Source organism: Calonectris borealis, chromosome 10 (assembly GCF_964195595.1).
Source record: "Calonectris borealis chromosome 10, bCalBor7.hap1.2, whole genome shotgun sequence".
NCBI classification, from domain to species: Eukaryota; Metazoa; Chordata; class Aves; order Procellariiformes; family Procellariidae; genus Calonectris; species Calonectris borealis.
This window is the reverse complement of record NC_134321.1, coordinates 2,277,829-2,293,848: the sequence shown is the minus strand read 5'-3', so window position 1 is coordinate 2,293,848 and position 16,020 is coordinate 2,277,829. Positions and strand designations below refer to the sequence as shown.

The 16,020-nt window shown below is 43.9% G+C and overlaps 1 protein-coding gene across 1 annotated transcript in view; it reads left to right on the top strand.

The window, feature by feature from the left end:
* The window catches only part of ITPR1 (inositol 1,4,5-trisphosphate receptor type 1), a 188,377-nt gene that overhangs the window by 135,394 nt on the left and 36,963 nt on the right, over nucleotides 1–16,020 (top strand). The window contains exons 44-48 of the mRNA XM_075158588.1: nucleotides 4,832–5,012; nucleotides 5,636–5,889; nucleotides 11,497–11,697; nucleotides 13,797–13,907; nucleotides 15,195–15,290. Of these exons, the coding sequence (XP_075014689.1) occupies nucleotides 4,832–5,012; nucleotides 5,636–5,889; nucleotides 11,497–11,697; nucleotides 13,797–13,907; nucleotides 15,195–15,290 (843 nt within the window). The remainder of the gene's footprint in view (nucleotides 1–4,831; nucleotides 5,013–5,635; nucleotides 5,890–11,496; nucleotides 11,698–13,796; nucleotides 13,908–15,194; nucleotides 15,291–16,020) is intronic.

The window sequence follows — 16,020 nt, the reverse complement described above, 5'->3', positions numbered from 1 at the left end:
CAGTCTGCTGGGTTTTACAGCTTTGCTCTCCACAGGGCAGATGTCTGCTCTGCTGGTTAAAAAACCAGTTTGCTACCAATTGCTGGTATGTGAGACACGTAAGGAGCATTTGTACATGCCAGGTGGTCATCCTGCCTCCGTAATCCCACTCCCCTGAACTGCTGGGTAGTTAGCTGAGATTCTCCTCCACTCATCATTGGAAATTACGTATGTTCTGTGTCAAAGATCTTGGAAGGCGAGGCAGGAAGGAGGAAGAGGTGAAGAGGTAGTGCTAGGAAATGTGCCTCTTCTTTGCTGATTTTTTTTAAAATGTGATTCTACAATTCAGATGTTAATGATCTGCAATATTTAAGAACGTGCCGAAAAATAATCGCCACAGAAAATTATATTAATTCTGAATAAAATGCCAGCAAGCAAAAATAGTATTTTCAGTTTAGCAAAAAAGGTAGGTAAACGTTTAACAGTGTATGTAAATAATTTGAAGGGGAGAGGATATCAACTTTCTGGGAATAACTACAGAAGAGAAATAAACTTAAAAAATTTTTAAAGTTAGTGATATAAAAAGGAGCTTCATCACATGTTTCTAACAGTTATTAACCACTGGAACAGACTACAGACAGACATAGTTCATCTGTGATGATGCCCTCTGAAGAAAGATAGGATGCTTTTCTTGAAAAGACGCATTGCTTAAACACAACTTTGGGCTCAGTTAATGAGTGAGAGCGAAGGGCTGGTCGTTCTCAGGGGTGGGCCAGGCTGTAGCTGATCAACACGCTGCAATTTAAACTTGGCCTTCGATTTATTTTCTAGTGAAATCAGTCACTTGGTTTGCAGCTTTTCTTCTGCAACTTGTTTTGCGGGGACCAGGGAAATAAAATCGTCTATCATATGGTGATAGTATTTACTTACCGTCCTCCTTTGGCTCAGAGGCAGTATGCTGGAGGGCAAAGGTGTAAAAGGGATATTCTGCTGTGCATGACGTTTCGGGTTGGATTTCTTTAGGAGCAGAGTTGGGTGATGGAGAGGAGAAGGAAGGAGAAGTTATTGCACAGGTTTCCTGGTACCTGGTGTTAGTAGTTGTTTTACTCTGTGGTATTTTAATAGACCACTTTGGATGTCGGGAGACAGAGTTGGTGTGGTTGGCTTTGCAGACGTGCAATGCCTGTGCTGGGTGGTTCTCCTTCCATCCCTTTGAAACAAATACAGGCTCATCACAATGCTTGATGTATTGTATGCCTGTAAAAGAAGCAGCGTATATTGCTGCTTGCCTAGTGCTTCATATCTGCATGGAAACAGTGCACCAGAAAAATATGCTTATTCTCCAGTCACCTGAGACTTTGAACTTGCAAACCATTAACACAAGAAGATTTTCCCCTTGTGCTTCTGTACAAAGCTCTTTCCGTTGCCCCAAGTTAGTCTTGAATGAGTTCGTGTGGGTGGTGGTTGCTCCATCTTTAAAAATAATTGAGAACTCTTTGCGTGATGTCCTTGCGCATGGTGAGTGTAGCTATCGTGTTAGAAGCTTGTGCATGTCCTATGCAGATGTTTTGGAGCTTCTTTCATTCTGTGGCTGTGTAATTAATTGCAGTCACATTATCTCTGATATTCTCTTATCAGAGAGAAGTCTTGGTTCATTTAATCGGCGGGTTGCAGTGCTCTGGAGATGTATTGCATTTCATTGAGGTGTGTGTACTTGTAAAGCTGTTTGCTGAATCCGGCATTCATAAAGCAAACCTCATGATCTTTTTTTCTGTCACATGACATCTCTTGTTTAATGGCAATGACTCTTAACAGTCATTAACAAAACACAGTTGAAATAAAATACAGTTTCATACTGCATGATTTTAGCACTGTGTATGAGCAGGCACCTGGTCCACTGCCAGCGTCTCGAGTACAAGATGAAGCTCGTATCTTCACTTGCCTTTCAGGTAGCTTTTCCTCTGGTACCTCATACTGGAATAACCAGGTACAGTCCACATACTGGTATGTTACGGGTCACGGTTCCCTACCCTGCCCTGCTGCACGTTTCTAGGAGATCACAAGTCCCAGCGTGGTGGTGGCTAAATCAGCAGGGTCTGTCTGGGAGATGAGGAGGCAGCCTGCGCTTCTCTGCCCGGCACGGTGAGGACAGGGCTCTCTCTTGCTGTCAAGGCACTTGGCTTTTGGGTTTGCATCAGTTTCGTTAGGGGCCCTCAAAGGAACGGCTGATGTCAAATGCTCCCATGTCAGTGGCACGTTAAAAGCACTGTTCTTCAACAACGCGTACGAGCAGAGGTTTGCTGTTCTCTTCGTTCCAGGCTGCTCTCCTATAGCACGCTTGCTCTTTCAGCTCTTTTCAGCTTGTGGCTGCGTGACGTCTATGTGCAAGCCAGGACCCTGGCATATGGTAGTCTAAAATGGCCACTCTATTTCCATTTTAAAAAAGGAGATTTTTCGAGTTTTTGTTTTGAGGCTATATCTGTAAATAAATTTTAGGATTTCTGTCATAATTATCACCACCAATTACCTGCTCAAGTGCAACTTGCAAGATTACACCTCTTAAAATACAGTATCTTTGATAGCTGGCATGTGGTTGATTCATATGTGTGAAGGTGTTAGGCATCCTGACCTAAACTGAAACAATCATTTTGTGACAACCATTGAACGTATGCACAGCGCGCACAAGAAAGCTTTACTGGAAATGTTCGTTTCATTTGGTTTTTTTCTCTGAAGTGCAGTGGAAAGTCAGTTAAGAAGCTTGAAAAGACGACAAAAATCAAGCTGTCAGCAAGTAACAATTACTTGCATACAAGGTATTTCTTCAGTGTGGTTCATTAAAAAAAGCTTTTCCTTCACCGCTGCTTCATCACAGGGAAACTCCTCCTGTATAGGCTCTTGAGATGTGCAGCCAGGTGATGACCATCGCTCGCCTGACGAGCACATCGTGTTGCTTTTCAGAAGATGCTTACCCTTTCTAGAACTGACAGTTTGTGCTGGTCTATCTGTAAAATATTATTATTGGTATGCTAGTTGTATAATGCTGCTAGAGTAAAATTTTCAAGATGCAACTTAGATGCAAACTCTTCCTCTGTCTGTCCTTGTAGCCACCAAGTAAAAGACCGTGCTTCAAAGGGTTGGCTGTCTAAATAACCCAACCCTGGGCTTGGTTACTGGTCAGCAGCTCAGGGAAACCATGTTAATGCATCTCTTCATTGTGATTGTAATTTGATGGTCTTCTGTCCACTAAGTCTGATCAGGTCAAAGAACCAGTTTAGAATAAAAAAAATACCTGGATAAGTAAACTGTCATTCAGACAAAGGATGTTTGTATTGGGCTATGTTTTACGAGAAAACATTAAAATTCTTGCTATAAAGTATTGGATTAGAGAATAATTCTGCAAATACTGTTAAACAAATTGGGCACCCAAATCATTTCGTGTCATGTCACAGGGCCCAGCACAGTTTCTGTTGCAGTGACTTTTGGTAGAAGGCATCTCTTGCGGTGCTCGTGTCTGTTTTACTAGGCTGTTTGAATGGATGTCAGGAGAAGGTACCAGTGTGGCTGGCTTTGCGGACGTGTGATGCCCGTGCTGAGTGGTTCTCCTTTCCCTCCTCTCTGTTAATCACTAGAAGTAAGAACGAACTCTTAAAGAGTTTACCTGAGATGCTCTGGGCAGGTAGAAGGTATTGCAATGGTGGGAGGGATATCTCATGTGAATATTGACCAACTTTAAATAGTAGCGCTGCTCCTCTGTCTGTAATCAAAGACGCAGCTTTATTAGTGTTTCAAAGTCACTCAGCGCTGTTCTGACTGCAGCTGCTTGGGAGTGATCAAAGGCAGGCGTACCAGAGACGGCCTTGTGTGCTCCGCTTCGCAGGAAAGCGGGCAGGATATATTGCTATTCCCATTTTAATTTGTTTTTTCAATAAATCAGGCTTCATTCCTATTCATCATGTAAAGCTGTTGGATCGTGAGCCACTGCAGAATGCTAACTAATTTCATAATACTCTGCATAAGGTGACCCACTTACGAGTTCATCCTTCAGTCGTGTTTAAGCTCTGGTCCTGATTTATGTAACAGCATATTGGTTTCATCAAGAATTGTCTGATCGCTCACTGTGTTGGCTCCTTTTTGACCTGTACATGATTTGTATTCTCCTCAATTTTAGGAAGAACTTTCTGTCTCTGTGCACATATGGGCAGAACAACATTAATAAACCTGTTTAAAAGTAGTCAATGCTTTGAGTTTTTCTGTTACTTAATTCCTTCTCTAATATATCTTTAAAAGGAGTTTTAAGAAGTCTGTGGCAGACAGAGCAATGGAAACTTAGCACGAAGTACCCCTCATTACATTGCCCTGTTTGTACATTTTTGAACTGTGATTAACATTGACTATTGCATGTTATGAGTCACAGTCCCTTTGATTTGAGGGCAGGCAGGCAGGACAGTTCTTTTTCCTCTGTATTTTGCTCATACTCTTTTGTTTCTGAACTGAGAATCAAGTTATAGGTAATTCCATTGTCCTGTCCTTACCTTAATTCATTGTACTTAACCTTAATTCCATTGTTGAAAGAGAAGTGTGCTGCCTAAATGTATTAGAGCTAGCGTGATTTATTGCACTCACTTTTCTTTAAAAATATATTTGGAAGTTGTTAATAAGGAAGTTAATGTAGCTGAGACAGTTGGGCTTCCTTAACAATAAGGTACGAGTTTCCATTGCTCTAGGTTTTGGTTTACTGAAAACTAATTAATCTCCCACTCCTTCAGGATATCACGCAGTGCAGAAAGGTGAAATAATCTGTATTCAAACCTCTGTACAAAGATATAGATCCTGTTCCATTTTTTTCTTGTAGCATTCGTTCTTCTGCCGGCTGACGGAAGATAAGAAATCTGAAAAGTTCTTTAAGGTTTTTTATGATCGCATGAAAGTGGCACAGCAAGAAATCAAGGCTACTGTCACAGTCAATACTAGTGACTTAGGAAATAAAAAGAAAGATGAAGACTCAGACAGAGATGTACCAAGCAGAAAAAGAGGTAATCCCCAGTTGTTCCGTTTCTGAAGTGACAAGGGAGTAAAATGCTGTGTTTTGAACTCATTTCAATTGATGCAATAATGCTCTGATCTCTGATCCCACAGAGCAAAGTTCAGAGATCAGTGGTGCCCTGGCTCGGGATCTCAAGAGCTTCATCCCCTCTTCATCCATTTGTGAGATTGTGCTATTGAAACGATGAAAAGTATTTCTGAGATGAGACTCTGCCGCCTTGTCTATCATGACAAGCTGCCCAAATCTGATCCGTAGTAACGACCCTGGACTGTGGGTTGTGGTCAGTGCCTTCTCTAACAATAAGTGGAGAAATCCTCATTTTCTTCTATAGCAGGTCCTTTTATCGTAACTCCTGATAGCGCTAGATGTGTGTGCCCTAACCAATTAATACCAGAATTTATAACTTTAATGTGGTTCGCATAAAAGGTGCGAAGAGAGTGACATGATATCCTTCTAAACTCGAGACCCTCACATCAACTAAACATACTTACCAAAAGAACTGATGATGAATAGCTGGCCTGCGTGTGAAACTGTAATGGGAAATGCGTGAATAGATTTTCTGGTCCCCTTTATTCAGTTTGCCTAAGGAAGATCTGTTCTTGTGTGTTTTAGTGAGAGAGCCTATGACCCAAATTACCGAGGAGGTCCGGGATCAGTTACTGGAGGCCTCTGCAGCTACAAGAAAGGCTTACAACACTTATCGGAGGGAGGCTGATCCTGATGACCATTATTCGGCAGGAGAAGGAGCACAGTCTGCGGCAGACAAGAGCAAAGAAGACCTGGAGATGAGTGCTGTGATCTCAATAATGCAACCCATCCTCCGGTTCTTGCAGCTGCTCTGTGAAAACCACAATCGGGATTTGCAGGTACAGCCTGGTTCCCGAGCAGGCGTGCTCACGTCGCCTCGTGCAGTCACTGCTGTCGCATTGGTCTCGATAATCCCGTGCCTTTTTAAATTGATATATGACCAACTATTTTCTTTGGCCTTGAAGATAATCCAAAGAAAGTATTTATACTTTGCTGGACAAATACAGGGAGGTCCAGTTATCCACTGTTCAGTGGTCTTTTCAATGTATATAAAAGGTGGTGGGATCAACACTTGATGTGGCTTTTTAAAAGTATACTTAAAGCAAGCAAGTGTTCTGCTGTGAAGTTACTCATCTACTTTTGAGAGCGGAAGGAAAGAAAAAAAGGCCTTGTAGGAAAATAAAGAGAGCATTGGGACTTTGGTTCCAGCAGCCCTCAAGCACATGCTTACTTTCCAGTGAGCAGGTTCTCCTGGGTTTTCATGGATCTGTTCATGTGCATAGAGTTGAACACATGGGGATGGTATCAGGAAAGCCTCAGCTGGAGTTGAATCTGGTGAGGGACATAAAGGGCAACAAGAAGGGTTTCCAGGTTGTATCCACAGCAGGAGGAGACTAGGGAGAGTATGGGTCTGCTGCTGGGTGGGCCAGAGGCCCTGGTGATAAAGGACATGGAGAAGGCCAAGGTGCTCAATGCTACCCTCACCTTGCTCTTTACTGGTAAGACCGGCCTTCACAAACCCTAGGTCCTCCAGAAGGGAGGTCTGGAGCAAGGAAGACTTACCTTGGTGGAGGAGAATTGGGTTAGGAAACATGTAAACAAGCTGGACACGCACAAGTCCACTGGTGGGGTGCCCCAGGCCCCCTGCGGAGTGCTGGGTCCAGCCCTGGGCTCTCGAGTCCAGCAGGGAGTCTCAAAGGTGACTAAGGGACTGGAGCATCTGATGGGCAAGGAGAGGCAGAGAGAGCTGGGAGAGGTCAGGCAGGGGAGGAGAATGCTCGGGGTATCTCAGCCATGTGTATAAAAACCTGACGGGGGATGTGAGAGGACGGAGCCAGGCTCTGCTCGGTGGCGCCCCATGACAGGGTGGACTAGACAGTCTCCAAAGGTCCCTGCCAGCCTCAGCTGTCCTGTGATACTCGGGGGTGTGTTTGTGTAATTTTAAATAGCGAGCCCAGAACTTGTACGTTAGTAGTCTTATCTAGTGCGTGCCTCCGCAGGAGATAAGATTTTTGCTTACAAATGGACTGCAATTAACATGATTTTTGTTCAGCGTAACCATTGCTGCTGGATTAGAATTGAATGCAAGCGAGGAGCTAGTGAGATGCAGTACAATGTACTAAATGCCCTCATAAAGGAGGAATAATTGCCGTGATTGCATATTGTTGTACGGCACGCCAGAAGTGTAGGACCCTGCGTGAGTGCTTTTCAGCCCTGCCAAATCACTTCCGCTGAACTCGAATGCCCTGCTGCTGGCAATATGTGAAATCAAATCTGTATGGTAATGTTCCTGTGCTATGAACATGTAATTCTCTTAGCGTTTTGTAGGTGCCGGGGTTACGTACATCAGGGTTTCTCCTAATTTTTTCAAAAAACTATTTGATCTTTGTTTTGTCAAACAATTTTCGTGCCATTAGCGATGTCGGAGACGAGTAAGATGGCAGTTTTATGTGGCAGTAGTCCAAACCGCATGCACATGATCCTTTGCTGCTGCTGTCTTTGGCTAGGCACTGAAAGCTATAGGAGCAAAATTGAATTCAAGCCAACGCAGAAACTTGGCCTGAGTTGTTCACCATCCTGAACAATTAAATTCCCTAAACAGCAGGTAGTTGCATTCATCTCTGGGAGAAAAAGGTTTTTTTAAAAAAAAAAGGTGAGAGGAACAATTTTTCAAATATAATCCTCTTGCTGCTTGCCTGCCTTGATGCTTGCCTTTCTCCTTCAGCCCTGAAAGGGAGGCTGGAGTGTCTGAAGCTTCAAAATCTTTGTGTCTGCAGCTAGTACGTTGTAACTGAACTCCTTATCAATATTGCCAATGGACTCACTGCTTCAAGAAATAAGACAGACCTATTCTGAAAGCTGTGTGTCTTCCAAAATTGCATAAATTCAATTTGAATTAGAAGCGAATAGGAATCACCTGCCCAGTGCAGTTGTAGGTTTGTCAAACCAAGTGTTTTACAAGCCGTTAGCAATTATGAGTAGCCTGTTGTTGTGCAAAAACAGGAAAACGCAAGTCACGGCCGTAAGAATCGATAAGTGCTTTAAAGGAGGAGGAAGTCTTTGTGAAATGGCTTAGGGAGTTGCAATATTGTGCATCACTCAGTTGTTCCCTTCGCAGATAAAACTTGCAGTTTGTTCTGCATTGCACACAGTCAGGATCCTGTCCCCCTCCAGCTTACTCCATGGGCCTGGAGGAGGAGTTGCATTATCTTCTTCAAATTAATGCAACGACTGGGTCAAACAGGTGGATGCTTAAGTATGTTTTGTTACCCACTTCAGGCTGAATGCAGCAGATTTTGCTGTGGAGTTCTCTTGATACCTCTGTTTCTCTCACAGCACTCGGATACTTGGGAGCTCTTATTAAACTTGCATCAGGTCTGACCCTTCATTCTGCGCAAGAGCTCAGCCTTGGAAGCAAAGCTGTCACGGCTGTGAATGGCTGTAGCCAGCCTGTTGTCTGGTCTGCTTTGGCCCAGCTACAGCCCCACCAGTTTCCTTAGGAGATCTCTTCCGTACCATCTCTTTTCTGAATGAAGATGTCCCTATGTACTGCAGAATCAGTCACAAGAACTGAAGCTCATGACAGCTGAGTGAAGCATCCAGGGAAAGCTTTGCTGGAAGCAAGAGCTGCGCTGGCTGGAAGCGAGGAGGAGAGGAGCGGGGATTCCCGGTGGGACGGGGAGCAGTGCCCTGCCTCCAGAGTCGGCGCCTGGGCAAGTGATACCCAGCAGCCTTCCACACAGCCAAGCGTGCAGCTCCAGCCTTACACTTAAAAATCCTATCTTCATGGGAAAAACATAGCACTCCAATTCTTTTCTTCTTATCAAGTGAGTTATTTCTGTGAAATAAAAATATTGTAGTAATTGCTAGCCAGTCATCCTCAGATTAAAGGTCTCAGTTGGTAGGTTAAATACTGCTTTTGTGCAAAAAAAGCAGGAATTGATACAACTGTTAACATTGGATTTGACTGTTTCTTTTATTCATAATCCCTGGAGATATAGGCCAGGTAATAAAGAACAGTAAAGCTCTGCATGCTGCAGGAGAGTGATTCAAAAAGTTGGCTAGTGGAGCAGTACTCCAGAGTATGCAGAGAATGAGCTAGTTTAGCTCGTTGTGTTTTAGGCAAGAAGTGTGTGTGAGAATTAACTTTATAAGACCAAAGACCAAGCCTGTATTCTGTGAAAAATGTCTTGCTTTACCTGATTGCTTGTAAAGAAAAATCTGATCATTTAAAAATACTTCTTTACTAAGACCTTCTTCTTATTTATGTTCTTTCTTTCCAAAGTTTTTCCAATTAGGGATCAGATTTCTGCTAAAACACAGACTGTCCAAAGAAAACATTTAGGCTTTTGGGGAAATTACCCACTTAAATGGTAGAACTGTTCCTTCCAAGGATTCTGTGTTCATCCCTGCTTGAACAAACCAAGCTAGTATTCTGGAAGTAGCCAATTTTATTTTTAGTCATCGTGTTTTCTCTAAAGGGTACTCGGCTTTAGGCTGTGTACGGGGAAGCAAAGTCTCCAACACCCCGACATGCTGCAGAGGCATGAAGAACTGGCTGCAGATGCTGCCTTTGCAAGTGTAGCCCTATCTAGTCATGTATCCCAGAAATGGGGAGGACTGGGCTCCGTAAAAGTGGATAGTAGCATGAAGTCAGCTAAGTATCTCCAGAAGGTTATTCACAAAGGTAGGAGTTTAAAGACTGCCTGACTTTGAGTGCACTTCATCCCATCGGAAAGTATTTCTCTCTCAACTTAAAGTTAGGCAGTATGAACGCTCTTTTCCCCCTTTTCTCCTCAAGATCCCACAAGCTGCATATTTTTCATATGTTCTAGCTGAATCTGCAACTATAGCTCTTTACTCTGAACACAGGGTCTCATGGATGGTATCTCAGGTTCACTCCACATAAAGTTATAGGATGGCACGTTCAATATTGGAGAGTTGTGTTCCCACTTGGTAGCCTGTGAGATGCTCTGGATGACAGAAACTGAAGAGCTCAATCTATACTGGCTGAGATGGCAACAGGCATTCCCTGGGGCAGTTTCTCACAGTGCAGCAGGGTCTTGTTTTCTACAATTTTTCCTTCCCCTTGTTTAGCCATCTAACATTGTCCTTCTGCCTCCCGTGCCTCATTCCTCCTCTTTCCTTTGTGTTTATTGACTTTGGATCAAGAAGCTAAGGCTGGTATAAACCTAGCTATAATCAGAATAAATGCCATGCCGCAGCCGGGGAGCATTTTGTTTCATCGCTTTCAGTGTTATCCATTATTTTTGCCTTTTTCCTGGAGGGAAGGCATGAGCTCCAATTTCTGTAGCATCAACCTTTCTGTATGCTGACAAGTTAATCAAAAGTCAGGATACTAAATGAGCAATCAGTTGAAATGTGCTGAATCACTGTCACCTTTAGTCTGCATTCATAGACAGCATTTTCCTTTTTTAGCTTAGCCTTCAATTGAATCTGGCAAATTCTCAGACTGTTTGCCTTAAAAGACTTACGAGTCTCACGCACCACTAGAGGCAATCAGTTAGCAGCGCTCCTCTGCAGGCTGGCAGGAAAGACCTTGCTGGTTCCCGAGTCCCATGCATCTCGTTCGTCTGAGGGGTTTTTTCACCTTTGAAGTGTTTTGTAACCTGCTAGAATTAAGCTAGATAGGAGTTCTCCTGCTGAAACTTTGAGGAAAAGCAAGTGGTAGTGGCTGTCCGTTTTTACAGCGCGCTGCTGGAAACACACAGACAAACAGCATCTGAGTCACTGGGAAATTGTTTCTCGTTAATTGTCCTTCTTTGTTTTGGTTGGGTTAGGTTTTTTTCATTTGGAATACAGGAGAGAGGAAACATGTTTAATCCATGCTGATAAATCTGGCGTTGCGTTAGAGGAGCTGCTCCTAATCAGCAGCTTCAAACAGGGATTACAATAATTATGTGGGAAGAAATGGAATTGAGAGAATTGCATTTCAAGACGCCTTCCTTCAAGGCATGAATCAGGTGCCTCCTTGCCGCTTGTGCAGGTGGTGCTGCTGTGAAGCCGGAGCCAGGGAATTGCTGCTTCTGTCTCGGAGAAAGATCTTGAGAGGAGAGAGCCCTGAGTGATGGTTAGCAGTGAAATGTAGTAGGTAGGCTAGAAGGAAAGCTTCCAGGCTCAGGAGAGCTTTCTGATCCGCAGGGGATGGCCTACTCCGTGTTGGGTTTCAGTGTTCTAATGGATGCACTCTGTTTATTGCTGCTTGTCTTCTATAAAATTTGAAGCCAACAAGCTGCTCAAGAGAGCAGCGCATTGCAAGCAAGCCCTGAAAGAGGCTTAAATTGCCTGTCCAGGCTCCAGTGAAATTAGAGCAACATACCATGCAGTGCAATTGTGGGTTGATGGACTTAATAAAATGTTATGATCCAAACATCAGTTTGTATGTTTTTTTTTCCTTCCCCCTGGCTTTGACACTCTCCCTGCAGAATTTCCTTCGCTGCCAGAACAACAAGACAAACTACAACTTGGTGTGTGAGACACTGCAGTTTCTGGACTGTATCTGTGGAAGCACAACTGGTGGACTTGGACTTCTTGGTCTGTATATAAATGAGAAAAATGTAGCGCTGATCAACCAGACGCTGGAAAGTTTGACCGAGTACTGTCAGGGGCCTTGCCACGAGAACCAGGTAATGCATCCCTAGCTGTGAAAAGCATCACCCTTTCTCCCTACACCCGCACCGTGTGCTCTGCTGGGCTTGGGCTCTCGGTCTGCTAGACTTGGGTTGTCTTACAACGCTGCTCACTTTACTTGCCTGACAAAGGGGTTTTGGTTTTGCTGGGTTTTTTTCCCTAATAAACTCATAATAATCAACTTCTCTTTCTCGAGGCACCCTCTGAGGAGTTGAACCTCTCAAAGCAGTAGAGATTTTTCTGCTTTCCTAGGATTTAAGTTGTTTTATTAGACTTGACAGACAGGGAAGCGCGGGGAATTTTTGTACTTGAAATACTTTGTAGTAAAAATATTGCTAAAACCAAGCTCTGTTGCCGGTTGTAAATGAGGCCAGAACTGTGCCCCCCCCATCTTGATGGGAGAAGGTTGAGCTCTGTAGCTTCATTAATGAAGGCGATAACCATGTTGAGGTTGTTTTCAGGCGTAGTTTTGTGTGTAGAACCAGGTGCGTGTCGCTGCTGACTGTCCGTGCGCTTGCACGGGGATGTGGCGGTGGTTCCCAATGAGCAAGGGTTGGTGAGGACCACCAAGTGTCTGCGGGGGGGAGGCAGCCTCTGTCCAGCTCCCCCCAAACCACACTTGCTGTCAGCGGTATGTTCTGCTCCAAGCAGGAATGACTGTTGTAAAGCAAGCATGGTGGTTTAAGTAATCACGTTACAGGGAAGGCATAACTGAGTAATGACAGTAATCCTACCAGATAAAGCAGTTACTGACCCACGGCTGGGCTTGGTCTGCTCTGTGCCTCTAAGGTTGAATAATTAGCAAGGAGTATGTGAAGATACTCTGTTAACATAAGCAGGAGTTTTTAGGTGCCTAAGAATTATGGTTTGCTCCAGCGGGAAGGATCAGAGGGCAGGGGCAGCTGTACTGCTCAGCCTTGCTTTTCCACTTCACCTTCCCGCAGGTTGTACAGCGTGTCTTAGAGCAGCATCGCCAATTAGTCAGGCCCATTTTTTCTGCCTTTGGTCTAAATGTGGCTCTTTCTGTAACTTTCAATGAGTCAAATGAAGTCTGAAAGTCTAGAGTAAACCATACTGAAGAGATAGCTACCCCAAAATAGCTTTCCAAACTCTGGCCGCTCTGTGGCATTGACTCAACAAATAACGTGCTCGGTGTGTGTGTGTTAGAGAACACTTTTCCCATGGGACTGGCATGACCTGGTAAATCCTGTGTTCCGGGGTGGGCGTCACCCTTCTAATAAGCAAACCTCTGCACTTACAAACATGGGTATCTGCTTATTTTCTCCATTTGCATACTATTTGAACCATAGTGTGGTACAGAAAGACTGGAGTATGACTTTTCAAAAAGTCTTCAAGAATATCTGTCCTTTGAAGTGCCTTTTCCTTGTGCAGTCAGATGTAATTTACAGCAAAGCTAGCATAGTGGGGGGTGGCCGATGTTCAGATGAAATCGTATCTATGCGAGAGAATGCATGAGGCTGTACATGTCAGTTCATAACCCACAGTTTCTCTCCGTTATACGGATCGGGTGGAATAACAACCTTTAGATATAGGTATGGCTCTTCGCACTGGAGCTCAACGACAGAGCAGGGCTGTGGATTTTGAAGGCAGCAAGCTACTGTCGGTTTGTATACTTTAGTTATAGACCATTATAAAAGCAGGGTTAAGGGGTAAGCAAGAAGGTTGCGGAAATTCACATTCTTTGGTTAGACAGGACTGAAGTAGGTGTTGATTGGCACATCTAAAATAAAAAAACCTCTCCCTAATCTTAGTAAAACAGTGTTCTTCCTTAGCTATGTATTCAGCCTGGACGCTTTGGCATGTAAATGCTTCGTTTATCAACTGTGTTGCTTTCTGCTTCCTGAGGCTGGGTGGTTTCAGTAGGACATGCCATGGCTGGTGATAGGAAAAGCTTGAAACAAAATGCCTTAATCTTTTGTTATTCCACTGACTGGAGTTTTCTGCTCAGTTATCCATCTCGAACAGCTTACGAGGTGATGAAAGAGGTGACTCTTCTGTTCTGGCTGGGTCACCAGCCTAGGCTGCCTCTTTAGTGTAGACAATTAGTGAAGTTTGATGAATTTTCTTTGGACAGAACTGCATTGCTACTCACGAGTCCAACGGTATTGACATCATCACGGCATTAATTCTCAATGACATCAACCCTTTGGGAAAGAAGAGGATGGATCTTGTGTTGGAACTGAAGGCAAGTGAATATTTTGTGTGATCCACGTTAACAGTAAGATGAAAAATAATTTTACTGTTGGAATTATGTGTGTGTTTATTATATCCCAATATTCATAAGTGCCAAAACATCATACGCATCAGCGAGCTGGAGGCAGTGCCCAAAGATTGTTTGTCATGGGTATTTCATCTTTTAAATGATAACATGGAGCCACCAGTTTTCATATGGGGGGGGATACAGGCAGTCAAGATACACTGAGGAATCCTAAAATAATTTCCTATTAAAAGTTTAAAACCGATGAAAACTTCTGTGTTGTTGGTGAGCTTTTACATATACAATGGAAGTAAAATTTCTCATGCTATGTCTAGTTTCCTAATATTTCATTGCTGTTGTTTAATCAGTTGATGTTTAATCATCAAGAATTTTTTATGGCTGTTCATATTGATGCTGAAATAATTAGCCCTGGTGCTGGTTTCAAAATACACTAGCAGGTTGTCTTCTAGCAACAGTAGTCACAGAGCACTCCTGCTTCAGCATATGTTTTAGAAATATTTCCTTTCCGACTTATTGTCCTGTCTTATAGTGCAATGTCTAGTTGCTTTCCGTTGCCGACTCACACCATTATTACGGCTAATGTGAGTTTTTTATTATTCTAAATAAAAAATGCTTTTAGACTCAATTAGTATTATACTTCAAAATTAAATACTTTTATTAGTTTTTATTGTCAGTCATGATGGATTTTAATCTTAATTGTTCATATTAAAGTAGTCTGGTGCCTTGTGGTAGTTTCCCATTTCCTCCCTCTATTTCTTGGCATGAGCAGGTCGCAGAACAATTTTCAGTTAAAAGCAGTGAAGCACGTCTGTGTCTTCAGCCTTGGCTGTCCTTTGATTGAATCAACAGTATCTTGAGTAAAGCTGAGCTGCACCATTTTGGAGTTGAGAGCTTGTAGTAATGCTGCGGTATCTTCAAAATAATACAAGCTTGAAACCTCAGCGTTTCAGAAATCTGAACCTTAACTTGGGTTCATTTGATGGCCCCCAATAAGTAGGGTTTGGGAAATAAACTGGTAAAAAAATACTACTAAGTTGTATATCTCAATAACTAGAGGAGAGGGAGTGCTCGGCGAGGTGAGGCTGTGGGAGTCCTGCAGTAGGCTGGCTGGGAGGCTCTGCCTTGCCTGCGGCTCGAATTTGTAGAAACCAGGTATCTCAAGCCCTTCTGGGCGCAGGGAAGGTAGCGCTCAAGCTGGGTGCCCTCGGTTTTTGACTCCTGGCAGTGATTGGTGTTATTCATCCCTCCCTTCAGAACAACGCTTCAAAACTGCTCTTGGCAATCATGGAGAGCAGGCACGACAGCGAGAACGCGGAGAGGATCCTCTACAACATGAGGCCCAAAGAGCTGGTGAGTCCCTGGATCACTCCGAAACTCCCAACTCCTTCACGCCAGGTGCAGCAGCACTGGGGAGACTGGGGTGGCTGCGTCCACCCCAGGCGTGCTGCGAGAGGTCTGTGCATGGATCACTGGCAACTGGAAGGCCCTTCAAGGATTTGACTGAATGAGTGCAATAGCCACAGGGGACAGGTCTGTCTTGTTCCCAGGCAGCATGAGCAATTAGGGAAGCCATGCCGAACGCTGCGGAGGAGGCGTCTAGCATCCTGCGTAAGGCAGGGAAGGAGCATCATTTGACGCTTTGGAATCCACGTGTAGAAGCCATTTGCAGGAGAGACAGAGAGAAACAAAAATTTCTTGTGACCTAAAAGCTGTTCAGTAGACTGTAACAGGCTTTTGGGCTGGTTAATGTATTAACTGGTGAAAACACAAACAGGACATTCAAAGTACAGCTGAAACACTGTCGGCTTGTCTCGGCGCACGTAGCTACGGCGGGGGCCAGAGGTCAGAACGTGATGCCCTGTGCCGCAAGGGTGGCCCAGAATATATTACCTAGAGGGGAACATGAAGTTTAGCTTCCCGTGTTAATAAGCAGAGCTGAAGGTGCTGAGTTCAGGTCTCCTGTTTTATCCTGGATGTTGAGAAGCCCACTGCCCTTCCTCTTGAATGTGTATGCTCAGCTCCCTTTCGCTTCTGTAAGAGTGGCAAATGTAAACTGGCCTGAGCAGACTTCAGCCCTCAG